The sequence below is a fragment of the Rattus rattus genome, chromosome 4, assembly GCF_011064425.1.
Source record: "Rattus rattus isolate New Zealand chromosome 4, Rrattus_CSIRO_v1, whole genome shotgun sequence".
NCBI classification, from domain to species: Eukaryota; Metazoa; Chordata; class Mammalia; order Rodentia; family Muridae; genus Rattus; species Rattus rattus.
The window spans coordinates 140,314,370-140,342,174 of NC_046157.1; the positions used below are offsets into that span (position 1 = coordinate 140,314,370).

Consider the following 27,805-nt stretch of genomic DNA (forward strand, 5'->3'; position numbering starts at 1 on the left):
TAAAATTATCATATGCTCTTTAAAAGCGTTTCTAGTTCTGAAAACTCTTTGTCCACATCCATCTAAGCTTTATTTCTTTAGGACTTTGGATGTCCTTTCACCAGAGACATAAAGAAATCTGGACCAGGCTACAGGCAGAAATCCGAATTATTAAATGATACTTTAAGGTCTTATTATAGGCTACTGGCCAATAAAGAAATGTAAAATAGTGTTTTCTTTCTCTCTTGATTTCCTGTGTTTCTGGTGATTACCAGATTGCCAAAAGCAGTTAAGCCCCATTCCACTGAAAATAACAGATGGTTTTAATGTACAATAGACTTTTGTAGATCATAAAGTCTAATTGCAGTTTGATAAGTACCCACATAATATTTATATCTTAGCTTTTTTGAGATCATAAAATCTGACCTTAAGGTATTCCACACGTGGTAATTTTGAGTAAAATTACATTTGTAATAGCAAGCTATAAATTTTATGTAATAATTATTATCATAATCACCTAGTTACAATAGTTAATAATTTATACAATTAATATAGTTAAGATAGTATTTAAGATATTACCTAGACATAACACAAGACTAAGACCGTTCTAAATGAGAGTGAGAATCCAAGAATATTGTAGTAGATTTGTGGATCAGTGTTCATAAATATTAGGAAGATATAAGTAAATTGTAAGATGAAGAAATAGAAGATTAACAGTAAATATGCACCTGTGTGCTAGAGGTAGAAAAGTAGTCTAAGAAAGTACAGTGCCATTCATTTTTATATATTATAAAACTTTATGCAGAAAAGCAGACAATCCATAGTTTATGTAACAAAATACAGAACTCTTTATAGCATAATTTTTTGCTTGTAAACTCAGTGTGATATGCAGATTGTAACCTGTCAAAGACTTCTCTGGTTTACTTCAACTTATGAACTTCAATTCACAGCTAAAACTGCCAATTGAAATCAGTGTAAGGTATATGAATTTGAACTGCAATGATTTGTATCTAAACAAAAGAAAAGAAATTCTTGATGAACCCACAGATCGGAAGGCATGATGATAAACAGCAAGAATGAAATTCAGGAACACCCAATCAGAAGAAGAAAGCCTCAAGGGCATGGCACATTGAGACAGGAAAGACCTGAGGCCAGGTAGCTGTTTCCACACCAAACCTGTGTCAAAATAACACTGCCAAACGCCAGACACCTAGACATCTGTGTTTCTCAACACTCAGACACCAAAGCTCAGACTCTCCATCTGTTGGTATTCAGAGACTGAACTTGAGGTGATTTGAATTAAATAAGGTTAGACACTGGTGTCCAGAGCCACTGGAACTAAGTTCATGGAGAAACTAGGCCTCTTAGTATTTCTTTGCACTTGCACAAAGTCACCTTTTAGACCAAAAGAAGAGGCTTCTAGACTCCTACAGGCACTGGAACCTTGGGCTTTCCAGTCGCTATAAATAAAAGAAGTATCTGTTGATCAATCTATATGTTTTGTAATAGAATCTGAGCACACTCTCTTTTCTCTGCAAAGTTTGAGAAAGAGGCTATCCCTGGAGGCACACTGTGAATAATGATAACATAGTAGGCTTGAGATGTTATCTCCCAGAAATAAAATTTCTCCAAACAAACAACAACAACAAACAGAAACAACCAACCACACAACCACAGCAACACAAGCAACAGCCCACAATAACAATAAAAAGAAAACAGTCCTGACATTGCAAGCTTGGCCTCAGCTTTTGGATTTAGAACCAGGTACACGATGAGATACCCAAGAGAACATGATCGAGCACTTAGGTCAAGCACCTCCCAGCATCCAGAACAGGAAAAAGTACATATTTACTCTTTGCATCTTGCTACAGAAGAGTTATTTCCTTTCTTTCAAATATTGCTGTTATCTTATGTAGCAGAGTACTGCATAGCTGAATATGTATTTGGAGTCCCACAAATCTATACAGCATGTAGTTACTGTTATATGTATGCTGTATGTTCAGCCTGTCATAGTGCCCACTCACGCCTGCTAATTACTTCATTGAGAGATCCATACCATCATTGCTTTCAGACTCTAGTGAGTTGTTATTCTAATCAATAAATACCTGGAGAAAACAAAAAACAAAATCACACACACCCCTATACACACATTTACACACTCACATGCCTGAATGTTCACGTGCACATACAAATTGAAAAGAATGGCTAAGGATATAGCATGTAATCCCACCATACCTTTTCTTGGTTCTTCTCATTCTTCTCATAAGGGCCACCTCCACCGCCTCCTCCTCCTCCTCCGTCTCCTCCTCCACCACCACCTCCTCCTCCTCCATCTCCACCTCCTCCTTCTTCTCCTCCACCATCTCCAGCTCCACCAGCAGAAGGGGCCCCAAATCCGCTGGTGGAACTTGAAGACATGCCTTTGAACTGGAAGGCCCCCTCACTCGGTCTCTTTTCCACAGACTCATTTTCTTTATTTTCGCTCTTCTTCCTGTTTTTTTCTACACAGGGAACTACACCGAGTTGGAGCAAGCATTCCACAATGTTCAGTGCCACATCACAGATTCGAGAGCTGATGTCATGGTTAAGAACGAGATAAACGGCCTTCAGAACCACCTGCAGAACACAAAGGTAGACCATAGGGCAATTCAGTACCCACAATCCCCTTTCCAAAGGTCTCTTTCTTATTCCGTTTAATCCATTTTATTGGGTTGAATGATAAACTACTAGAAATGGTTATAAATAATTCAGGCAGATGAATTCAAGACATCTAGTAGCTCAATTAAGTCTTCCAATATTGCTACCAAAGAGATTGCTCATGGAAGTAATGAAGCTCATTGAGTCAGTGCAAAAACAATCATTTTCCCAGATGAACACTTAACTGACTTTTTAAATACCAAACATTTTAATCCTCTGCATTTCACTTCCCACAAATAATGAAGAACTACGCCTTCTATACACTTATTCCACAGGACGAGAGACTCCCTCAGGATTGTATCATTATTTAACCTTCAATTTTAAATGCACAATATTTGCATGTTTAGATTATAATTCTGTATTGATTTTAATATCTTGAATTATTTGCTGAGCCCCGTTCCATAGGGTGTAATAAAAATGTTGGTGAAATATAATTGTAAAATATAACAACCCTTTCATGGGCTAATGACTATGCTCAAAACAGGCATTCCTGAGAACGCTAGCTTAAATCTTTCAAGGATTTCTATTCATTTCCCCCCCTGGCCTCACAGGAGGTTCATAGTCCTGGTGATTATGTAACTAAAGAAAAATAAAAGAACTTCTCATTTTTATTGTAGGAAGAAAACCCAGAGGCGTAGCAGAACACACACTTAAATTTATTTACGAATGTATATTCAAATTCACTAAGGCTTTAGGAAGGTTAAAAACATTCCGAGATAATATCAAATCTAATGTAATATTTGGAGAAAACCAAAAAGTACATTTAAGAGGGTCGCTAGCCTTGTGGGATTTTTATATGGATAGCTTCTTCATTTTCAGATTCAGCAAATATTTCTAAGATATCCACATGCCCACATTACTCAATCATGTAAAAATTATGCTTAAAAGTCTGTCTAGTCTTCATAAGGAAAAGTACTACCCCTTACAGAAAGATCCAGCATGCCGTTCTTGTGGACAAAGTTGTTGGTGCCATCGATATGTTCTGTGTCCTCCAGGTAGCTGTAGTTTATGCAGGAGTCTGTGAGGCTTCGGGGCAGGTTGGCGCATGCCAGGGGTTCGTGTGGCATCTCTGGGATAGGCACCTGGCTGCAGAGCTTCCTCATGTGTTCACTGAAGAAGTCCGCATAGCCTACATTGAACGACGCTAGTGTGGTGTTGAAGGTCGCAACTGTGATGGTGGAGATCTGAGATCGCACTGGGAAGATGGAGCAAGATCTCAGTTTCCCTTGTGTGGACCCGGTACATCAATTGACTGCCATGCTATATCTTGCATGTGACCACAATCACCACTTTCAAAGATAACTGTTTTACTGTCTCAAAGCTATTCTCAAGTTGCATGAAATGCCATGGAAGCAATGTGATATCTGACAGAGAGTAAAGGTTATAGGGAACTGTGATCACAAGTGTTCTCCTTAAGACTAAAGCTCGACATGAAGGGGCTCGAGACCCCTTATGAACAACAATGCCAAGCAACCAGAGCTTCCAGGGACTAAGCCACTACCCAAAGACTATACATGGACTGACCCTGGGCTCTGACATCATAGGTAGCAATGAATATCCTAGTAAGAGCACCAGTGGAAGGGGAAGCCCTGGGTCCTGCTAAGACTGAACCCCCAGTGAACTAGATTGTTGGGGGGAGGGCGGTAATGGGGGGAGGATGGGGAGGGGAAGCCCATATAGAAGGGAAGGGGGAGAAGTTAGGGGGATGTTGGCTCGGAAACCGGGGAAGGGAATAACAATCGAAATGTAAATAAGAAATACTCAAGCTAATAAAGATTAAAAAAAAAAGACTAAAGCTTGAATTTAAATTTTATTAAGGATCACTTAAGTTGGTAACATTACATAGATTTTAACGTAATAGTTCACTGATATAAACTGTTTTATTTGAGATCTTTATTTTATGAGTCTATACCTGATAAACAGACTTCATTTTGTTAAACTAATCATCAATAACCTGAGAAAGACACTGATCCCAGGGATGGAAGTGAGGAGAGTGGGCTGGGAGTGTTCATACGGACCGGAAAGAGATGAGAGGCCTGGGGTGGGGGCGGGGAGCATAATCAGAACACATTGAATACATACACGAAATTATCAAATGATCGACAAAAATGCAACTCTAAAAATATTTAATCTAAAGTATTGGGAAAAAGTCAAGGAAAAAAATCTTTTTGTGTTCCAGAGTAATGGGACATCAATTTGTAATGACAAATAATAGGTGCCATTGAATACTTCTAATACAGTTTGGGGACCAAAGGGATGAAGGGATAAAGTTTATGCTCTTATAAGAGCATAACAATAGTGAAAAGAATAAAGAATTCTGTTCTGAGCAGAGAGTAAGAACTTGTATGGGTACCACCCAGAGACACGTGTTTGCTCCACAGAAGCCTCCAGGATGAACCAGAGACTGTCAGAAAAATAATCTAGTGGCCTTACAGAGGTTTGACTTCATATCCACTGACTTGTAGGCACTGCCTGCCTTGAAGGTATAGCATGGAGGTGGGCAAGCAATGAAAGTAGACATTTCCCAGCCTTCGGGCTTACGATCTTTTAGAATATGTATGAGTGTTTTGTCCTTGCTCTCCCCCTGGAGGGATGGTGCTCATCAAGTAGTGTCAAACAGCCCCTGCTGCTGAAGCGGTGCGAAGCATAGCTAACAAGTTGGTTTCTGAGCCATAGAAATGAACGAGTGCTGGGTTTTGAAGATATAATGATGCGGAGAACAATTAACATGGTGAGCTATGGGGCTGTATGTCAACTTGTCAGAAGAGGGGACCTCAGTCAAGAAAATGCCTCCATAGATCAGGCTGCAGGCAAGCCTGTAGGGCACTTTCTTAATTAGTGACTGATGGGGAGGACCCAGCCCACTGTGAGTAAGGCCATCCTTGGGCTGGTAGTCCAGAATCCTTTAAGGAAAGCAGCTAAGTAAGCCCTGAAGATCAAGGCAGTAAACAGCACTTTGCATCCATGGCCTCTGCATAAAGTCCTGCCTCCAAGTTCCTGCCTTCGGGTTCCTGTCCCATTCCAGTTCCTGTTCTGACTTCATGTTATAATAAACAGTGAGCATAAGCCAAATAAATCCTTTCCTCCCCAAGTTGCTTTTGGTCATGGTACTGGCTGGTTTTGTGTGTCAACTTGACACAAGGTGGAGTTATCATAGAGAAATGAAATGCCTCCATGAGATCCAGCTGTGGGGCGTTTTCTTAATTAGTGATCGAGGGTGGGAGGGATCACTGTGGGTGGTACCATCCCTGGGCCAGTAGTCCTGGGTTCTATAAGAAAGCAAGCTGAGCAAGGCAGGGGAAGCAATGTGACTGCTTCCTGACCTGCTTGAGTTCCAGTCCTGACTTCCTTTGGTGCTGAACAGCAACATGGAAGTGTAAGCTGAATAAACCCTTTCTTCCCCAACTTGCTTATTGGTCATGATGTTCGTGCAGGAATAGAGACCCTAGGACAGTTACGGTGTTTCATCAAAGTAATAGAAACCCTAACTGGGACACATGAGTACAAATGTAAGAATGGGAAACCATGAAAGAAATCTGCACTCCTTCCCCATCCTGCCTCTTGCCCACGACCGCTGCAGGACCCACCTTCCTTGACAGTGTTCTCTCCGTGGCTGTTGGAGTGGTCTGGCAGCTCGCTCACCAGGGTGTGGTGGGAGTGGGAGTGCCTGGCGCTCAGGCTTTCCATCTCAGTGGCTGCATCTGAGCTGCCCCGCCGGGTCAGCTTCCCTGAGTTGGAGGAGAGCATCACAGGAGACTTTTAAAATCTAGAAGATTATCAGTTGAGATTTGTTTCCCTCTCTAAAGGAGAGCAATAAAGTGAGAGGGAGTGAATGAGAGAGAGAAGCTCAACTAAAATAGGAAGAATTACACTTGACTTGGGAACAGTCAAGGTCAAAATGATTGATGAAATTGCCTGTGATAGGGTCAGCCCCAATCTAAGACAAATGTCAGTGACCATCTGTTGTGGTTCGCTGGCTGTCAGCTTCTGATTTTAAGATTCCTTTCTTAGCTTACTATCCAGGGTGTGTGTGTGGGGAGGGTGGGGGTGCTTATTTCCTTTGCTTTCCTTATTTTATTAAATAACAGAGTCAAGTAAAAGTCTGTCTTTAGATGAGAAAATGAAAATTAATATACAGAATCCTCTATGACCATGTTTCTGCATGTATAATGATCTGAGTAATATATCCTTTACTGGATAATCATAGAGGCTTCTTGCATAGTTAATTAAATTATCTGCACTTCTTTGGTTGTGAAAACCCTGCTTTATTTCAATATAAGAGCACTCGCATTTGGGCCAAATGAATTGATTAGGATAGATCTAGACTCGGAAGGGATCCTGAGATCCAGGTTCACAGATAGGTAGGTCACTTGGGCTCTACCCTACTGGGAAGAGCTTTGTAGTCACCTAAGATGGTAGTTTGCCAGCCTCCTTTTTCAATGCCTCTCCTATCTTCTCCAAGCCCAGAGAAACTGCCAAACGAGAATGTGCTGCGGGTGGGTGAGACATCTAGGTGGTCCTCATGCAGCAGGAATGGTACACCCATTCGTCTAGGTCTCCTCTTCCCCGTGTGGTGGAATGGAATGGAGCCTTTCCTCTCTCGGTCTTCTTTGCGACTTTTGAACTGCAATGAGGAGAGATAACAGCAGACACAAGGCAAAAGAGCTGTAAGAGTAAATGCAGGTATTTTCGAGGAAAAGGACTCCCAGGCCATTATTAGGCGCCATCCAATAGATGGGGAAAATGTCACAGGGATCTTAATAGAGTGAGAGAAACCAAGCAAAATACAACACATTCTGGAAGTCAGAATGAGTTTGAGCACTGGTTCTCAAAGAGAAGACCCTGAGCCGTGAGCAGCAGCATCCTTTTGGAACTTGATAGAAGCTCAAACTTGCAGCTTCACCCTCAGAAATATCTAACTTTTAAGATTAACAAGCCCCGAAGGTGCCCCTGATCCCTGATACACACTGAAGGTGGAGAACCACTGGTGTACAGGGGCAGTGCCTTGAACCACCCCTTGGACCTGTCTCCTTTCTATTCTACCTTCCAAGTTTGAGGTTCATCATTCTAGTTAGCAAGGTCACTGTTCACAAGGACAGTCAGAGATGAGGTGCAACAGACATGGGTACAAATCTATTATTCATAACAAGCCAGATCAAGGTCAAGGGTGAGTCAGAATTTAGAATGCCTTTAGAAATATTTAGAAATTAAAAGGCTTTAGAAATATACCCATATCTGAATCTAGCTTTCGGCAATTTTGATTACATTATTCTGGGCTCAGGCCTCAGCCCTTAGATTTATAAAGCTATTCCAAAATACCTATGTGCAGCCAAAATAGGAAAATCTCTCCTTTTTATCTATAATTGTCAATGTTGTTAGAAAAATGATGGTCAGTGCCTACTGTTGTATTGTTAATGAGGGAGACACACTCATTATCATTACTTATTAGCAATAAGTTGAAATGATAAGTAAATACTTATGTTTATGTTCTTCATTGACATAATTAAATCATTTTGAAAAAGGGAAAACAAAGCTGCTATATTTAAATGAGCACACATCATCTCCTAGTTGATTGACTCCATACAATGATGAAAGAGAGATGATGGAATGGCTGGTCCAGAAGAATGTGAATGTTTAGATAGAAGTCTTGTCTTTGAGGTTGGGGTTAAATTTTAGCAAACTGCCTAACACTTCTGTTCTGAAAAATTCAAAGAATAGGGTCTCAGTGGATTAGGTAAAAACTACTTGTATAAAGTATTCGATAAATGAAATGGAAATATGGGAATGAAAACTAGCACCAGCACACACTTGCTACCACTGAAGCACATTGCATCATGGGGGTCTTCATGATGACTGTGGGGAACATCGAGAATACGACACATACATACACACATACACACACATACACATGATTACACACACACACACACACACACACATATGTATATATATATAAGCAGATACATACACACACTTAAACATGATTACACATACATACACACATATACACACATACAGACACATGTACCACATAGGCACACACACACACACACACACACACACACACACACATTTGGTTACAGAGTCATGCTGTGAGTCACTGTTACACTTAGGAGCTAGTATTCCCTTCCTTTTCTACCCTGTGCCCTGTGGCGGATCAAGAGACAGCATGCTCCTCTGGCTTACTAAATCACTGACATATCAAAATGCATACTCACCTTCTTAAAATGTTCATGCCCAGGTCTGAAGACAGATCTGGGACTGCAGATCTTCGGAGATTGGTCAAGGAGACTTTGGAAAAAGCCTCGGGGCTCAGAGATTTTTCTTCTTCATTACACTTCATGGTGAGATCCTTAATAAACAACAAACATAATGACTCAGGCCATCCAAGTACTTATTTTATTGAAGTGTTATCTTTTCAATGAGCTATCCCTGCTGCTTTGAGAGCTATAAACTTTTTAACTTCCATAATTGATCCAAATTCTGCTTTGAAAGACATATTTCATATTAATTTTAACTTCTGTTTGCAAATTTTAACAGTGAGGCCATGTAGCCCTGGATCCAAAATACTAAGAAAATAGGGAATTTAGTTATATATATATATATATATATATATATATATATATAATTAAAACATTTTATATGATACATTTTGATCATTTTCTCCTCCATACTGACTGAGATCTTCCTGAGCTGAGAGTTTTCTAGTTAATAACTTACTAAAGGGGGTGTTCATTGTGACAGGACATCTACTACCAAAGCAGTGTTTATATTTAGAATGTGCTAGAAAACATTTTCAGACCAACCCACTCAAGTTTAATCAAATGGCTGAATGCCCTGCAAGTGAATCATTCCTCTGTATTTTCATAACATGGATCTGATGAGAAAGATGAGAAGAACAAGTGCTTGATTGACCTGTGGGCATCACTGGTCAGAATGCAACCGTCATAGGAAAGTTACCAAATCCGGATATATTCAGATTACTTCTCTCAGTAGCCATAATAAATGGTAAGCCTGTGTATCAAAAGGTAATGTTCCTGATGGTGGTTTTGAGACTCTTAAGATTTTGAGTTATGCAAAAAAGTTGAGTCACATTCTGTAAAATGCCAATGCCCTATATTTTATGATATTAGTCATTACCAGGTTGTATGTCAGAACACTATTCTAACTGGTTTCCTGGTTTTCCAGGAGACATGATTTTCAATGTTTTGGATAAACAAAGGCTCATATTAAATTAACATGCACAGAATGGACACTTCTGCCAATAGTGACAAGAGAGCTGAAGAGCTGCCAAAGGTTCTAGCCATGCAACCAAAGGGAAGGAGAATTGCAAGGAACTAGTCACCAACAATTTAAGGCAGGGAAACCATTAGAGCTTGAAGCCAGGAGATAAACAGAAAATGCTGACATTGATAGCGCAAGTGACAATGGACCAGGTTCGTCTTACTTGAGTCTTGTGGGTGTTCACTAGCGAGGGAGCTGCTGCCACCATTGAGCTACTTCTGGGCCTAGGCAGGAGAGGAATATCTGGATCTGGGGCCTTTTCTGGTTTCTCTTCCAGCATGTGTCGAAGCCTTTGTAGATAGTACATCAGGGACCACTGAGTGCCTTCCTCAGACCAGTGGGGCTGGAGAAGACAGCGGAGAACGGCAACATCGAAGTAGGTGGCATAGCGTGACCTCTGGCACGGTGGTATCACAAGAGAGGCCCTGCTCCCAGTGATAGAGAGAAGATGATTACAGGGACAGCAGGCCTTCCAAGGACAACACAATCCAGTAAATCCACTTTTTTGTTCATTCACTCATCTCCTACAGGGCTCACTCTACAGACCATCTACCCGGACTAGTCCTCTCTACTTTTATTAAGCATTTCTTGAAAGTAGACACATTGAGAGTTTTGAAGGATTGTAAGAAATTAGCAATTTAAAAGTAAAGTTGGCTCAGGAAAACAAACTGGTATTTTAAGTTAAAGGGAACCACACCCACAAAGGTATTGATTTATAAAAGAATCATGAGTTGGGTTTGAGCATCCTATGTTGGTGGTGCAGTTGATCAGTAACTTGGGAAGTAGGCAACAATGATAGACAAAGACAAAGGCATGGATGGGATTCGAGTCATGATGTTTCTTGAACTATAAGGTTTGACGAAAATAAAATCAGGATGATGGCTTTTATATTTACTGTATGGAGCTATTTAAGTTTAATAGTGAAAGTATTATGTAATAGAATTAAATAAACAGAAATGTTCTAAACAAACTGTCTTACCATTATGAAAATGAATACTGAAAATTCTTGTTATATAACTATGTATAAGTAACTTAAAAATTCTCAAAGTTCTGGAATGCTATTATTTCATTTAAATGCACGATATGCTCATTAACTAATAATCAGCTTACTAAAGAATATTTTTAAAATTGCTTATATTAATACATTATATAGATATCTTAGGAGCATTAGAATTAATGGTTTTGTCTCTCAAAACTAATATTTGAAATCCCAATGTGCTAGAAATTAGGGGTGGGCATAACTGAGCCACAAGTCTTCGCTTCTAGGTATAACACCGTGTAGGAAAAGGATTTCTGAGTGCTCTCTTGCTGTCTTCCTATCACATGGGAACATCAGAAGTCAGCAGTCTGAATCCAAATGCAACCACCCTGATGCCATGATCTTAGACATGCAGCCTCCGGGATTGTCAGCAATACATGTCTCCTGTCTAGAAATCACTCTGGCTACGTCACAGCAGCCCAAATTAGGACAGCCATAGGTGCAAAAGTCTTTCTGGCAGAACATAAAGCACAGTAAGTATAACAGAAAGTGAATGACCAAATTAAGTCAGGTTTCTGGGAGCTGAAGTCACCTTGGATCTAAACTGGAAGTTTAGTCTTCAAGCACCATTTTCTTCTGAGTTAGATGATGCAGAAAGGAAGGTTTGACAACCCTACCCCACACCAAAAAGTAGCTTCTTGAAAAAAAGAATGCAGCCACTGAGAGTAGGGGGTAAGGTTCATGAACTTCCAAGGCACATATTTTGGGGATTTCATTGTCTGCCTGTTTGTCTGAGACAGGTCTCCCTATGAAGCACAGTCTGGTCTGAATCTCTTGATTCCCCTAACACCGCTTCCCAAGTGCAAAGATTATCAGCATGTCCTGGACATAAGATCCATAACTTACCAGTGGTTAAAATTACCAATGTGAGGCATAGAGTTAGCCTGCTATTGAGAGCAAATAACATGGAGTAGAGATTTGTGTGTTTGGTGGAACATTTGTTCTACTTCACAGTTTCATCAAGAATCACAACACACACACACACACACACACACACACACACACACACAACTGAACATTATGGAAATATTTCTAAAAAATAAAAGCCCAGGTCATATCTGGTACCCTGTTTATGATTTTCACATCCCTTTCTACTACTCCCTTATCAAAGTGCCTGCCACATTGTTGTTCTTACTATCGTAACTAACATCCTCTACTGTACTGAGTAGCAACATGTGTATGCGCATGCGTGAATGCATGAATGCTGGTGCTTGTACCATTGCAGGTGTGCAGATGAGAAGACAATTTGTGGCCATCAGTTCTCTCCTACCAGGCAGGTTAGAGAGATATACTTAGGTTGTCAGTCTAGGATACAAGTGTTCTTAACTGCTGAGCCATCTCACCAGCCCTTAGAGCTGTCCTGTAGTTGAATATTCTGAGTAGTTTAACTAGAAAGTAAGCAACTAAATAAAAAAAGTCAAGCACTTTGGATGCTACCCACTAAAATACTAACTGGGGTGGAAATCATATTGAATATGCTTTCTATAATACCCTGAATTTTCACACACATTGGATTGGGAAGCTACCAATTGTCTGATCGTCATCCACAGGCCAATTTGAAATCCATTGTAGAGTCCTATAGATTCTTTTTCCAACTATTCCTCGTCAGGTTTACCTGTAGACACCATTCAAGTGCTAGTGGCCCACACAACTCACCAAGAGAATCGCCATCACATCCTTCAAATCTCCTTGTTTCTTTTGTTCTCTATACCTGGAACATTCATTCTTCAAATGAAATTGAAAATCTATACAGTGTCGAACAAAGTCTGTCTGATGTGTATTGGGATTCATTTTCTGTATGTTTCATTTTCCTCCCATGCCTCCTCCTCCTTCTTATTGTTACAGTTGTTTTGTTTTTGAGATAATGTCTCATGTAGTTCAGGCTGCCTTCCAACTCACTAAGTAGCCCAGCCTGGACTTGAACTCACGATCTTCTTGTGTCAGTCTCTTGAGTGCTGGGACAACAGGTGTGCTATTCCATGCTATCTATTCCAGTCTTATTTTCTATTATGCAGGCCCTGGTGTACCAGCTGTTAGTGTACTGAATTTCAACTAAAATTAATTAATTCAAGGTAAAGGACCTCTTTCATACTCTTTTCAGTTTTTCACTGGGTGTTTTACTACATTCGGAACCTTGACTGGTTATACCCTCAGCACCAGCTGGAGGGAAAGCAATAACCTTGACTTTCATTTCTAGACGTTTTCTTAGAGACTTATTTTCAGTATTCTCCCCTCCCCGAAGCCCATTTCTTTTCCTTAAGGAATCATGATGGAACTTATTCCCCTAAGCCTGTCATTTACACCTAAGTTAACAAGAATTCTTTCCCATGTTAGATCTGCAAAGAAGAGAAAAATGGGAGGCCTGCTGGATACCAGCTGTGTAATTTTAGGTCCCCAAGCCTTCGTGACAGTCCTCTAATTTATACGAGTCAGTGAAAGCCGTTATTTTCTTGACTAATCTTCCGTGATGAAGGCAGATATCAGCAGGTCAGAAGAATTACTCCCACCCTAGAGTAGCTATAGTTATCATAAACTGTCTCCTTCGACATCGTACCTTAGAGTTCTCGAATTTTATAGATTTTAGATTAGGTAATCTCTAAATTTTCCAAATCCCTGGGACATTATCCCTATGAGGTTCCAGTGGACCATGAAAGTCCCCAAGGAACACATAAAAGAGGGAAGATGTTAAGAAAAAAGACATCAGGGTTGCCCCTAAAATTTCCTAAACTAAAATTTCTAAGGGTCAGGCCCAAGAAGTTTTGTCCAGATGTTCCAGTATTCCTTAAATCCTTTCATAATTTTGGATTTGTAGAACAGTTGTCCTAGATAAACATGTAAAGGATGATTTCTTATCTACTAGACCAACAGTCAAAATAACTACTAGATGTAAACACCACTATTGGGATTCTGTATTGACAATGTCATGTATCAAGACACTGATTTGTCTTTCTCTACACACTGAGTTTAGTCTACTGAAGCTAGTAACTTGTGGATAATTCCTCCTCCTCCCCCTCCTCCTCCCCCTCCTCTCCTCCTTCCTCCTCCTACTCTTCTTCTCCTTCTCTTTCTTCTTCCCCTTCCCCTCCTCCTCCTCTGCCTCCCCTTCTTCCTTTCCTTCTCTTTCTCCTCTTTTTCTCCTCCTCTTCCTCCCCTTCTTCTCCTTCCCCTCCTTTTCCTCTTTTTTCATCCTTTTTTCCTTCTTCTAGCAGAGTTTGCCAGTTCATTGATTGGATGATGTGCTGCAGAACAGCAAGACTCCATGGATATGAATAACTTTGAGACTAAAAACATATCCCTAGCTAGGGTAATCACAGATTCACATTTTATCTGTTTGATTTGGAGTAAACTCTATTTGAAACTGAAGGATGCTAAGGGGAACGTGGGCTGACCTGGGAAACAGGTATGGCCTCTTTAAAAAGGGCTGTTTCTTGCTCCCACGTTTGCCCCACCTTCACCTCTACCCCCACCCCAAGAGATTGTTCCTTTACAAAAATATTCAACAGGGAGAAAAGAGACTATCTAAGGAAGGAAACCATGCAAAACCAATCAAGGAGAAGTCTGGAGATGATAGGTTCCCAGGAACCTATAAGAAAGATCAAACCTAGAGACCCTGGGTGAACTCCCACATCTATGGCCTCTCCTCAACTTCTTAATATGCGATGTTTACGTCTTCTAATAATGCTTGCCCTTTCCCCTCTCTGTGGTTAGTGTTTCTCTGATTCATAGTCAATGTGTTCACTGCATCAGTTACCTCAGGATCTATCTGTAACTGTTATTTTCTATTTGGTACCCTGGGATCTCTACTTCCAGTCTTTCTGGTTGCCATTTTGGTACCTCCTCTTGCCCAGGTCTGTAACTGTTTCTTTCATGCCAAGACTCTAGGGATCTCTGCTACTTTCTTATTCTCTGGCTCTGGTCTCAGCTGCCACATACCCTCAGTGGCCCCTAGCTCTCCAACTCTCACCTCACTTTCTTGTCTGAGCTGGTCCCTTTTCCTGGAAATACAATTGGTTTTCTATCCCATGGAAATAATTCACAGGTACCCAAAAATGACCATCCCACAAGACCTCCTGAAAACAACAACAACAACAACAACAACTAAGAGGCAATTCAGTGGCAAGTAGTTAGAACCTCATGCACCTTTACATTTTCTTTCAGTTACTATATTATGTAACTTGAAGTGTGAGTTCTGCTGGTTGGAATGGTCATTAAAAAGTAAAAATGATAAAGTATATTATCTAGAACAGCATTGTAATATGCAATTAACTGGTCAGTGGAAATTAAAAGCCATTTTCCCTAAATTAAACCTTGAGAGAGTAGGAAAATATGAAAATTTCATGACTGAATATGAATATAATTTTACTTATAAATGAAATACATGGAAAATTGAGGAGAGGCTCACAGGGAAATTAATGGCATTTATTTACCTAATGGCCACATGGAGGAGTACTTTTTATTTCTCAATATTTTGAGTATCAATGTAGAATTATAAATATAATTTTGTAAATATATTTAAGTGTTTCTATAGTTATTTGTACACAATAAGGAACTATGATGAGAAAAGCCTTTCACAAAAGTCAGACTGCTTTAATCTATTCCCAACCAAGTACAGATTTGGGAAACCAGGTTATCATTAACAAGTACTGAAAGACGACAGTAGAACTGAATACAAGTGACTAATCTGGGAGTAACAGTCTGTGATAGCAGAGAAATGTGGGAATCAGTCTGGACCCTCTGCAGCATTTAATGAAGCATGAATTATGCCTATGCACATGGTAATTAAAGATGTAATCTTACATTAATTTTAAAAACTAGCTACTTGTTCACTGATTGCAGCGTGCAGGAAAGAATAATGCTGAGTTCAGTCAAGGTCAGAGCAAAAGCCCCAGTGAACTGGATTGGCTTGATGTAGGTAGACAGCTTTCGTTGCTAGGATATTTGCACGGCTTTGTTATTAAGGCTCTTTCTTCAAGCTCAATAAACACAAGAACTCCTCCAATGGAGATACATTAACACAAGCATTTGCTAAGCAGTCTAACTTGTGCATAATTTCCATGGTAACCAGCCACTGTCTCTAGGCAGAGAGAAGACAACTCATTTTTTCCAGAGTGCCACTGGTTCATGTCTAACTCACATAATGTGGGTGTTTTGTGCTATGAAAATGTGTGTGTGTGTGTGTGTTTACATAAAGAAATACATATAGATGGACAGATTACACATAGGTGGGCAGATAAATGATAGAGAGATGGCTCAAGTATACTAATGTCAGAAAACATCCTTTCACAAATAAGAAGATGGGAATTTAGAGAGCTTTGTTTTTATACTTAATCAGATTAGAATCAATATAGTTTGAATTTCACGGAAAAGAACTTCATTTTCTGCTTATACTTACACTCTCTAATGGTCAAGAAAACTATGCAAAAAATATAATATGAATATTTTATAACCTCAAGATTTGCTTGCATTCTGGTTTTTATGACTTTTTAAAAGTATCTGGCTTCAGTGTATACTTCAAACAAATGAGAGACTACTTCTTAGATTAAATCAAATTAAACACTTTGGAATAAAAAAAACTTGTGGAAGAGACATATTCAACAACTGATGAAAAATTAAAATAAAATGTATAGTGGATAAGATGATAGTGACATTATCATCAATACCGTTTGTTGCAGCTGGCCTATAAGATAGTTCCCAATGTTCTCTTCCTCCCATACTTTACCATGGTTGGATACTGGACTACACAATAGAAGGGACAGTCTGTAACTTTCAGAGTGCGTTGAATAAGATCACCTATATCGGTGTTCTCTGTCTTGCATAATTTGTTTGAAGAGAAGCCAGTGTCCATGTTATGAGTGGCCTTAAAGGGACACCTCAAAGCTGAGGAACTGAGGCTAACCAAACAGACTTTGGTACCAGATAAAACCTTAAACTCAGAGAATGGCTGTAGAACCCTGAAATAGGAATAACCCTTAAAAAGAAATGAGGAATATGATTGTTTTTTTAATACAAGTTTTCTCCACAGTTTGTACAGACAACTTTTGAACTTTGAGAAACCTGCTGGTAGGCTTCAGAGGGAGTAAAGGAAGCTGCTGGAACTAGGGGATGAAGGTTTTTGCTACGTATAAGTAGGACTGAGTTTGCTTGGTATGGAAGTTATACAAAAGTGCCCAACAAACTAGGTGACCCAATGAAAGAGATGTCCTAATAAGGTCTAAAAGACCGTCTGATTTCTTTTTGCTAGCTATAGTAAACCAAAATAGAGGCGAGAGAAATTAAAAAAGAATTATTAAAGATGTATAATATGAGACATGATAATATTAGAATTTCCCAGATTTTACAGAGAACAGATAATAGCTGAATGCAAAAATAAAATCCAGGGAACTACTGAATAAACAGAATCTATATCAAGCCAAGAGTGAAGATATAGACTCACTCGTTAAGACTTCAAAATAATCTAAGTCATATTTCAGAATACTATTGAATCTGACAAAGGCCCTCTACAAACCTTTATAGTGTGCTTCAAATATATATATGTTTATATTTATTGTATATTTATATAACACACACATTTATTTCTACATATTTGCATATGCATATACATATATACATATATAATAGTCTATTATCCTCATCTGTTATCTATTATATAATATAATATATATGGTATCCACTATTTAATTTTACATTATCTATTGCATAATATCATAGTTTATTATCCTCATATGACATTATCAGTCTATAATTATTTTTATACATGCATATATAATGCCTTATAAGAAAATTAGATGATTATTCTTTCACAGAAGCCTAAGACAGAGATTGGATATCCAAATGTGGATTATGTCTATTCCACTGGATCCTAGTAAGTTTCACACTGAACCTACAAAAACTTAAATGGCATTACATTAACAAAAAATACTTCTGGAAACATTAAAAATTGAAAGTAGGCTCACAAGCCCTATCTCCCAAATGTTAATTGCAGGAAATTAGCTGTGAACATGTGTTGCCTTTCTTGCAAAGAGAAAACTGATTTTGAGGATAGAACCAGCTCATAAGGAGAAGCCAATTGCCACGGCCAGGAGTGGACTGCATTCTCTCGGAGAGCCTCCCACACTTACTGCTCAACATCAGAACCGCTACAAGCCAGTGCGTCCCACCTCATCTCCATCTGCAGCCATGCACACCGCAGGTATGTCTTGTGCCTATGTTACCACATCTGGTTACATATCATTTGTCTATTTAGGTCATGTGCAGTTGGGAGCAGTATGGTTCCTACAGTGCACATGCAGTGAATAAAAAGACCATGCATACAACACTAGACACAGTTGCAGAAATCTAAATAGGAAATTAGTAAGGATTTGAATTAAATAACAATGAGAAAGGGTGTGGGGGCATTAAGAAGGTTGATATACGGTGGCTTGGATTGGGGTGAACCTCAGGTATTTTGGCTAGTTGCTCTAAAGAGCTAGAGGATGAATCTAGACCTTAACTGAGATGTTCCTCTGGAACTTTTAAGGAAGATGCCTGGGTCATGGTTGGGCTGCCTACTGAAATAGAAACCAATGGATAAATGCATATGTACTAAACCTATGAACACAAAGACGTCAATGTTCTTCTACATGGCTCTTTTGTTTTTAGTAAGTGTAAGAAAGAATTCAAAAGTAAATATACCTATACAATCTGGCCTAGGGCCATGTACAGATAAATCATTTAAAAACTATCAAAGGAAAAGACAAGTGAGATTACTAGAAGGACACACCTGTGAATCATTTTTTTCCTGATAAGATATTTGTATGCAGAATATGTTTAAAAATTCTTAAAAGTGAACATTTAGATGCTTCCATTAAAATGTGGGGAAAGTCTGAATTGCCTTTTAATAAAAGAGTACCTCTGAATAGCTCATATGCATATGAAGGCATCCTTAGGGTCCTTAGCCATTAGGGGAAAGTAAATGAAAGCCACAGTAGGAAACCACTAAGATGATTATAATAAAAACAGAAAAACAATAAAAAAAATGTTCCTGGGGGTACAAAGATTTAAATATTGCTGGGGGAATGTAAAATAGTGCCACCATTTTTTTTTCCAGAAAAAGTCGTTTCTTTTCAAATTTGGGCATAAATTTGTTACACAACTCAGCAATTCTACTCATGGCTGTCCACCAATGGGACAGGGACCCATGTTCATAAAAGATTTAAGTGAAGGGCCACAGCAATGCTATTCACAATACATAAAACATGGTAACAAAGTAGGCACCTGATGATGAGTACGGAAACGTTGATATCTTTGTACAAGCTAATGGTATTCAGCAATAAAGGGGAACAAAGCATTGATGAATGCAATCCTGCAAATAAAGATCCCCCGAAAACATTACACTAACTCAAAGATGGCAGATGGGAGACACCAACTAATCCATCCCATTTGTACGCAGGGCTGAGAAATGCAAACCAACCACAGAAAGTAGATCAGAGACTTTCTGAAGTCTGTGTGGGAGTGGGGTTCACCACAAGCATAAATGACAGAAATGTTCTAAAATGGATTTTGGTGACAATTGCACAACTTGGCAAATATATTGAGAAATGATTAAGATATTAACTTTAAGAGGTTTGATTTTTATGGCATAGAAATTTTAACTCAATTAAAGGATATTTAAAACCTTAATTTAAAGCACTATCACCTAAATGATACTTTCACTGGAAAAAAGAAATACAGACTGTCTTGTGAATTATGGCTCATTAGGTGAAAGGGTTTTCCTTGTGAATCTGGATTCCCATAATTCCATTAGGGAGTTGGAAGATATAGACTAGCTTGGTTCTTGTAGAAGGTATTTGCAGTCACCAAACCCCGATGCTATTGCAGATGCCAAGAAGTGCATGCTGACAGGAGCCTGATATAGCTGCCTCCTGAGAGGCTCTGCCAGAGCCTGACAAAAACAGATGCGGATGCTCGCAGCCAACCATTGGACTGAGAATGGGATCCCAATGGAGGAGTTAGAGAAAGGACTGAGGAGCTGAAAGAGTTTGCAACCCCACGGGAAGAACAACATCAACCAAGCAGATCCCCCCAGAGCTCCCGGGGACTAAGCCACCAACCAGAGAGTACAATTGGAGTGACCAATGGCTCCAGCCACATATGTAGCAGAAAATGGCCTTGTTAGGCATCAATGGGAGGAGGGGCCCTTGGTCCTGTAAATGCTCAATTCCCCAGTGTAGGGGAATACCAGGACAGGGAGGTAGGGAAGGAGTGGGTGGGTGGGTGAGCACCCTCATAGAAACAGGGGAAATGGGATAGGAAGTTTGTAGAGGGGAAACCAGGAAAGGGGATAACATTTGAAATGTAAATAAAGAAAATATCCAATTAAAAAAAAGGAAAAAAAGAAGGTAAATTTGATATGTTCACAAAATAACAGGGAAGAGTTGGAAGGTTTAGGAGTACAGTTGATAATTTCAAAGCGTTTTAGCGACACCCATTTCAACACAGGGATTTACTGTTGAAAAGTACCCTTATCCACTACAGCAGAGCCTTAATCACGGCTGCAGTGTAATCTTCTTATACCTTCATTGGGATTTCTGCACTTGGGTATTTAACACAGGCATCGCATTAAAACTGACATGTTTCCTACTTCTAGCCTAATTTGTTAAAATGGGGAAATGAGGGACATTCATAGCATGTATTTGGAAATAATTTATATCTTGGTTAAGCCATACACATAGAAAATACACACATCCATATTTTAAAGAATGAAGACTGTAAAAATAAGTAGAACTGGTAACTGGGCTACGTTTCCTTGTCGATCTAGCGTTCCAGTAAAGTACCTTGAATGTGATGGGCCTCTTTCCTGGGAGGTTTGGGAGGACAGGCTTCCATCGAAGGAATTTCCCTGACGGCAGACAGAGATGGTGGCCTTAGGTGAGATGGAATCCGCCTGCAGTGCTTCACTGACCACCTCAAGTCCCTTTCGGAGGTGAGACAGTAGATTAGTTCCTTTCCCTGCTTTGAGCACAGTCTCTAGACTTACCTCCTTCACACACAGAGTCATACATATTGAAGGTTTTCTTTGCTGCAAAAGCGATCACAGAACTAGAGATTTGCCTTTGTCTAAAAGGCAATGGGAATAGATTTAGGGAAAGCACCAGTGTCTTTCCGAGCATTAAGATTCAGTACTTTGTTTTATTTCATCTTGCCCTTCATTCTTTTCTTTTTCATCTCTATGTCCAGCATGTACAGTAGAGTCGTGAACCCCCAAATTCAGGAAAGACGTGCCAGGACCAACTGGGTCAACACAGGGCTGTGGTGCTCGACCTATTGCCAGTTTAGCAGGAATCAATCTGAGGGTGGAAGCTTTCCCATCATTCATCAAAAATAGGCGCAACACGATTTTCAGTTGTCTGCGGGGACCTTTATCTAGGCTGCAAGCATACACTCAGTGATTCATTTTACTGAGTAACATTTTAATTCCATGTGGCTGACACATGTAGTTTTGCTCAGGTAATGTGAAATATTTTTATAGGTATCGTGGATTAACTTCTTAAGTACAAAGACCCTCAGGCATTTGCCGCAGGGTTTAGCCCGTATGTATTCTACCTACACACACAAAATAAGACACAATCCACATTCACTTTATAGAAAGAAAAACATGGCTAGAAATCTCCTGAAAGAAGCCTCCGGAAGTTTATCAAAGAACCAGTTAGCATCAGTATGCTTCATGTGTTTGTGGTGATTAGGGAAACGGAAAACAAGTTAGAAGACTGGGGCTGTGTTTTAGTCACTTAATGATAGGATGCTTGCCTATCATGTGTGAACATTTTAGCTCCAACCCAGCATCACTAAAATAAAAACAAAAATCTGATGAACCGGAACCTTCAAATCAAGAATTTACAGTGTAAAGACTGAAATGTATACGTTAGAAAAGCATGTTGAATCAAATAATATAATGCAAATTGTGAACAGCCTCATCACTAACTTTAAGAATAGTAAAAGAGGGCTGGGGAGATTGATCAGTAAAGTCCTTGCCTTGTAAGCATGAGGATCTGAGTTCAATCCCCAGAACCCCGGGCAATCACTTAAGATTTCCAGGAGAACAGAGACAGGACCTGGAGCTTGCAAGCCAGACAGCCTGAGGAGCAGGGTAGAGGCCTTGGGGTGGAATTTAAATATTTTCTATAAAAAAGGAGGAGGAGTATGTCAGATCTTTCTGTTTCTGTGTAGAATTTGCATAGACTGCCTATGTATATGTCACAAGGACTAAGACCAATGATCTTTGAAGATTATAGATACATTTTCATCTCAAAAAAAGAAAAGGAGGAGGAGGAGGAGGAAGGGGGAGGGCGAGGAGGAGGAGGGAGAGAAAGAGGAGAAGGAGGGAGAGGATGAGGAGGGAGAGGGGGAGGAGGAAGAGGAGGAGGAGGGAGAAGGAGGGGAGAAAGAGGAAGAGGGGGAGGTGAAAGTAGAGAAAAACCAGAAAACAGCACCTGAAGAATAACAACTGAGGTTGTTCTCTGGTACACGGACACGTGCGCGCGCGCGCACACACACACACACACACACACACACACACACACACACACACACACACACACACACACGGGATGTTTGAAATTAATTTTAGTAACATATTAAAATTCTAAACTCATTTCAACATATAATTGATATAAAATCATTGGTGTATCCTTTTTCATGCAATATTTTCAAAATGGCCTCTTTGTTTAAAACTCTCAATTCACTGTAGCCATATTTCAAGGGATTGGTAGCCACATGTGCCTAAGAGCTACACCAAAGACCCTAGCTTGGGGGGAGGGAGTAGAGTGGAAGATCGTGCTATTCCTGAGAGTAAAATGTCAGAAATGGAACCCAACTTTAATAGAAGGCACCATGCTTTTACTTTGCACAGATTACATGGAGAGCGAAGGAAGATCAAATGACACTTTATTTGATGCAAGATGAATGACAGCTAATATGTTTTGTTACATGCTAGCCATCAAGGTAAAGCCCTATTGACTATAAACTGGTGGTGAGATAAAATACTCATACACTGTTTTGTTTCAACACCTAGACTATTGGACGATGCTTAAAATTTATTTTTCACACTTGACTGACAGAAGACATCAGACTGAACAACACTGCATGTTCAGGATGGAGGAGAGGGCTGGAATGTCGTCATGGTATGAGTCTAAACCTAAAGTCCGAGCCCTTACAATGTCCTGCTCAGAGTCCCTCTTCTCAGGATTATAACAAACTAACCTCTCCTTGCTGCCTTGTGTCTTGATTTGGTGATTCGCAGGTCTGACTCTGACTGTTGATTGGAGAGCTCCTTTTGGCTACAAAGATGATGGAAAAAAATTCAGCACAGATTTCATAAGATTTCAAGCTCATTTTATCTCATATGCTCTCATCATTTTCCAGTTTCATGTGACATTATCACCTTGAAAGAAAATATCAAACATCGAATCTTGTGTGATGTAACTGAAATCAAATGACCAGTAAAGACAAGCATCTCTGAGTTTTCAGTGAATATATTCGTCTCTTTATTCTGACTTATGAGGTTGAAGTTTAGGAGTTGGTAATAATAAAAGTGGGTATGGGCTACCCAATCCTTACTGTATACCAAGGCCTGTCCTGACTAGTTGAAATTTGTTAACAAATTTAATCTTTTTGGTGACCCTATTCTACTGCTGTTTCATCATGCTGATTTATAGATGAAAAACTCTGGCAAGAAGAAGTTTAACTTGACATTTATTGGAAAGTCCCGAACCAGATTTTGTGGTCCCCGCATCTGTGTTTCAGGCACTAGGTGAGGCTGATCCTGCGGTAAGACTCAAGTAGACCACATCTTTGTTTTGGCTTAGAAACACTGGGTAACTGTGGTAGCAGTGTCTGCTATGACTGGGTACTGAAATCCAAGTTATTCCAAGGTCTCCCTATGGAATTATTCTTTCTAGCCATGTGGTCTAGGTCATGTCTGAATTCCCTTCAGATGCTGGGCACCATTTCAAGTCCCGGGCATCAGGCACAGTAGAAAGGAACCAACAACAAGTATCTTCCAGAAGCCAAAGGACAGGGAAGTGAATGATGAATCCAGGGACTCTCATGGAGGTTTAGTTTCTTAGAAATCTTGAAAATGTGTTAAATAACTATCTGCATATTTATCAAAGTGGGAGAGACAGGGTTAGCATTGTAAATTGGTGGTAGAGAACTTGCTAAGCATGTAAGTGTTTCCAGGGTCAAGGTTCAGAAGTCAGACCTTTAGCTGTAAAGGACTATCCCATTTTATAGCAAAACTATAGCAAAACTTCAATAAATTAAATTTCTTTAATTAACTTATCACAAAGTTATGGCACTTTACTAACAATTGGTTATACCTATTCATATTTTACTCTCAGCTTTATTTCTATTACTTTTAGTTGTTTAAGGTAATCTTACATTCATCCTACATTCTGTGTCCATTGTTTGAATCCATACTAATTTATCTCATCCCACACATAGAATCTAAAGCAGAATTACAGCTATAGCACCTTTATGTATTTAGTAGCTTGATATTTAAAACGATGATATTACTCTTTAATCTATCTTTCAAAAGTTACTGATATATAGATACATATATATATTAAGATTTGTATACTTTTTATTCTGTAAAAAGTTTTCTTTGAATTTGTTAAAATGAGAATTTTTTAAATGCATGACTAATAAGGAACTTGATGGTTACAATAATTCCTTAACATATCAAGTACTTGGAAAATCATGTTAGGTTCTAGAGGAGAAAGAATGGGTGAATGTGTTTATAGTTTCTTTCCACCTTTAGAGTCCTTTTACATACTTAACCCTCCACTGTTTGAGTTTAAAAGTTACAAACTAAAATAAAACATCTCCATATATGTATGATTACAGCATTTGTTTCCTTAGATTTTCCATGTAATTTATTTTTGACTGTTATTATTAACATTAAAAGTAAGACTGTCTATTCTATTGACAGAGTAGAATAGAATTTATTAAGCATTTACTCCCAACAAATCTCTTATTCCCTTTCTCATTTGCATTTATTAAGAAGCCAGGTAAGGTAGAATAGCATCTCGATTTTACATTAATAGAATTATACATATTATATAAGTTGTATATATAGCTGTATATATATGTGCTTAGAGTGAAGGGTGAACCTATTGTGTACTTATAAATTTATCATGCTGGGCTCTTTCTACAATTCAGTTCAATCACAGGACTAGTTTGCTACACAAGTCCAATTCCTCAAGTAAAATGCTTTGACAGCAATAGAACATTATGAAGAGACCTCTGAAGACAACCTACTTCATCGATTATACTTGATTCAATAATAATGGCAATAATAGTGATCTCTTACTATATATCAGGCATTTTTCTAGCTGATACATCCATCCATAATACGTAATTTAGTCTTCACAATATTTCTATAAACACTATTAATATTTTAATTCCCAGTATCCAGATGAGGAAACAAAAGCACAAGATAGTTAAATGACTTTCCCAAAGTCACATGACCCAAAGATATGTGTCTCACGTTATCTGAGCCACCCGCATAACTTTCCAGAGAAAACTGTTTCTCATTATCCTCTTAAAGGCAAGCCATTCTACCACTCTCCCCACAGAGAGGGAGTCTACCCATGCTGCCCACTGGGTACTGGAGTCACGAACCTGTAATGATGCTCCTTATGGGCTTTACCAGGGCAGTAAAGCCGGAGACTTCAGGCTGTCTGTGTTCCCACATGGGCTGCCATATAACCAACCCACTGGCCAGGCGGAAGGTGAGATCGGATTCCTGGGGACAGTGAAGACCTATGTTCAGTAATTGGTTTGTGTCAGATTAGTCATCTTCTACAGATCATTTTCAGAAGGACTTGCCCTGACAAATACTCCGATGAGTGTTTCTAGGCAAACAATAGTCCTGCTAATACTACAATAGAGATGGAAATTACAGTGACCTGCTTTATGGAAAATGAGAGATTAATCAAATGGAGCTTTGGAAAAAGCCTGGAACACATAAACCACTGTTTTGTTTGCAGTGAGGGAGATCTGTTTATTTCCATAGTCTTGGCAACTCCCTTCATGCTTGGATACAGTGTCGTTCCTCTTAATTATGGAAGTGTCTTTATTCTCCCTTCAGAAGGCAATATCCTCACAGTCTGGCTACTTTGACCTCCTCTTCTCCAGTGCCTCTCTCTTTCTTTATTTCACAGAATTGGGTAGATATATTTTGAATCTTTATCGTGAGTGATATTGTAATATTCTCTTAAAAATCTTCAAGGCACAGGCTAGTTGACGAATCCCCCTTTCCTGCAGCTCCCAGCATTGTCACAGCACTTAACACAGATGGGGATCTGTGTGCACAAAGATACTCAATAAATATGTACTGAATGCGTTAGGTTTTACAACCCACGCCTGTCCAGTTTATTTGTAATTGAAAGCTTCTTTCAGAAACACATTCTGTCCTTCATTATTGTATCGAATTGAGAGCCTAAGTATTTGAAAATGCAACCTCATTTGGTAGAGATTCAAACGTGTCACAGATCACATCTTACATATCTCAGATCATTAAATAAAAAGTGAACGCGCAAGCAGGGAATGTGAACACATCTGAGACCCAGAAACTTATTGAAGACAGACAGTACTTTCCAACCCTAACTTGTGTTGTTGAAACCACTTTGGGAAGTTTTAAAACACAGGGGAGGTGCAAGTCTCATCTCACTCTCATACTGAGACCAGGGACTGGAAAGATAGAAGAATAAAAGTGATTCAATAAATGAAGAATCAAATTCACTGAATAGCAAGAAAGCTTCAGCTGAAGGGTATTGATAAAATTTCCAGATGAAGGGCCGAAGAGATGGCTCAGTGCTTAAAAGCACTTGCTGCTCTTCCAGAAGACCGAGGTTCAGTCTCCAGGACCATCACCAGGCAGCTCACAACCAGCCCAACCCAGTTCCAGGATTTGTGATACCTCTGTTGGTTTCCAAGGGCATCTATGAGCATTTATATGTATGTGTGCGTGTGTGTATGTGCGTGTGTATGTGTGTGTGTGTGTGTGTGTGTGCATGTGTACGTGTGTGTGTGCATGTATGTGTGTGTGTGTGTGTGTGTGTGTGTGTGTGTGTGTGTGTGTGTTGTTAGAGTCTTGGTATCTACATTTCATTTTCTTGTGTTACATTACAAGTAATCAAACCAAAATCAATTTAGGAGAGAAAAAAGTTATCTGGCTTACAAATCCACATTGCAATCCATTATCAAGGGAGTTTCAGGGAAGGAACCAGAAGTATCTACCCACATCCTATCCACAGTCAAAACCAAAGAGAACGAACACATCCTTGCTTGCTTGCTTCCTCCTACATAATTCAGGATGCCCTTCCTGGATTATGGTGCTGCCCATGATAGGCTGGGTCTTCCTTCATCATTGAACCATCAGAACAATTCCCTGATAGACAAGAACAAAAGTTGACTTAATCCAGAAAATTCTTCAGTTGATGGTTTTCCCTTAGGTACCTTTAGATTATAGAAAGCTGACATTTAAAACTAGCCAGCACACTCACTCTTTTACAAAGCTAAAGACTAGGTTGAAGTCTGTTGACACAACAGATTCCTTTGAATGCCACCAAGGAAGGTAAAGGAGACTCATGAGACTCCAGGGACAAACAAACCATGGTATGTCTGAGAAAGCAGGAACTTGCAAATTTCTCAAAAGGTCCCTCTCCACATTGGTAGAAGCAACCATAAACTCTAACCCAGAGCTGCTAAGAAGTTTCTCAGACCTGTCTGTTCATGCACAAGTTAAACAGAGAGCATCGGACTCAC

At 39.4% G+C, this 27,805-nt stretch overlaps 1 protein-coding gene across 1 annotated transcript in view; it reads right to left on the bottom strand.

Moving 5' to 3' along the window:
* Positions 1 to 27,805, bottom strand: part of Unc80 (unc-80 homolog, NALCN channel complex subunit) — a 182,042-nt gene that overhangs the window by 143,417 nt on the left and 10,820 nt on the right. Inside the window, 9 exon segments of the mRNA XM_032901292.1 lie at positions 2,215 to 2,595; positions 3,603 to 3,871; positions 6,264 to 6,404; positions 7,084 to 7,300; positions 8,891 to 9,028; positions 10,124 to 10,385; positions 20,812 to 20,951; positions 23,237 to 23,313; positions 25,658 to 25,781. Coding sequence (XP_032757183.1) covers positions 2,215 to 2,595; positions 3,603 to 3,871; positions 6,264 to 6,404; positions 7,084 to 7,300; positions 8,891 to 9,028; positions 10,124 to 10,385; positions 20,812 to 20,951; positions 23,237 to 23,313; positions 25,658 to 25,781 — 1,749 coding nt within the window.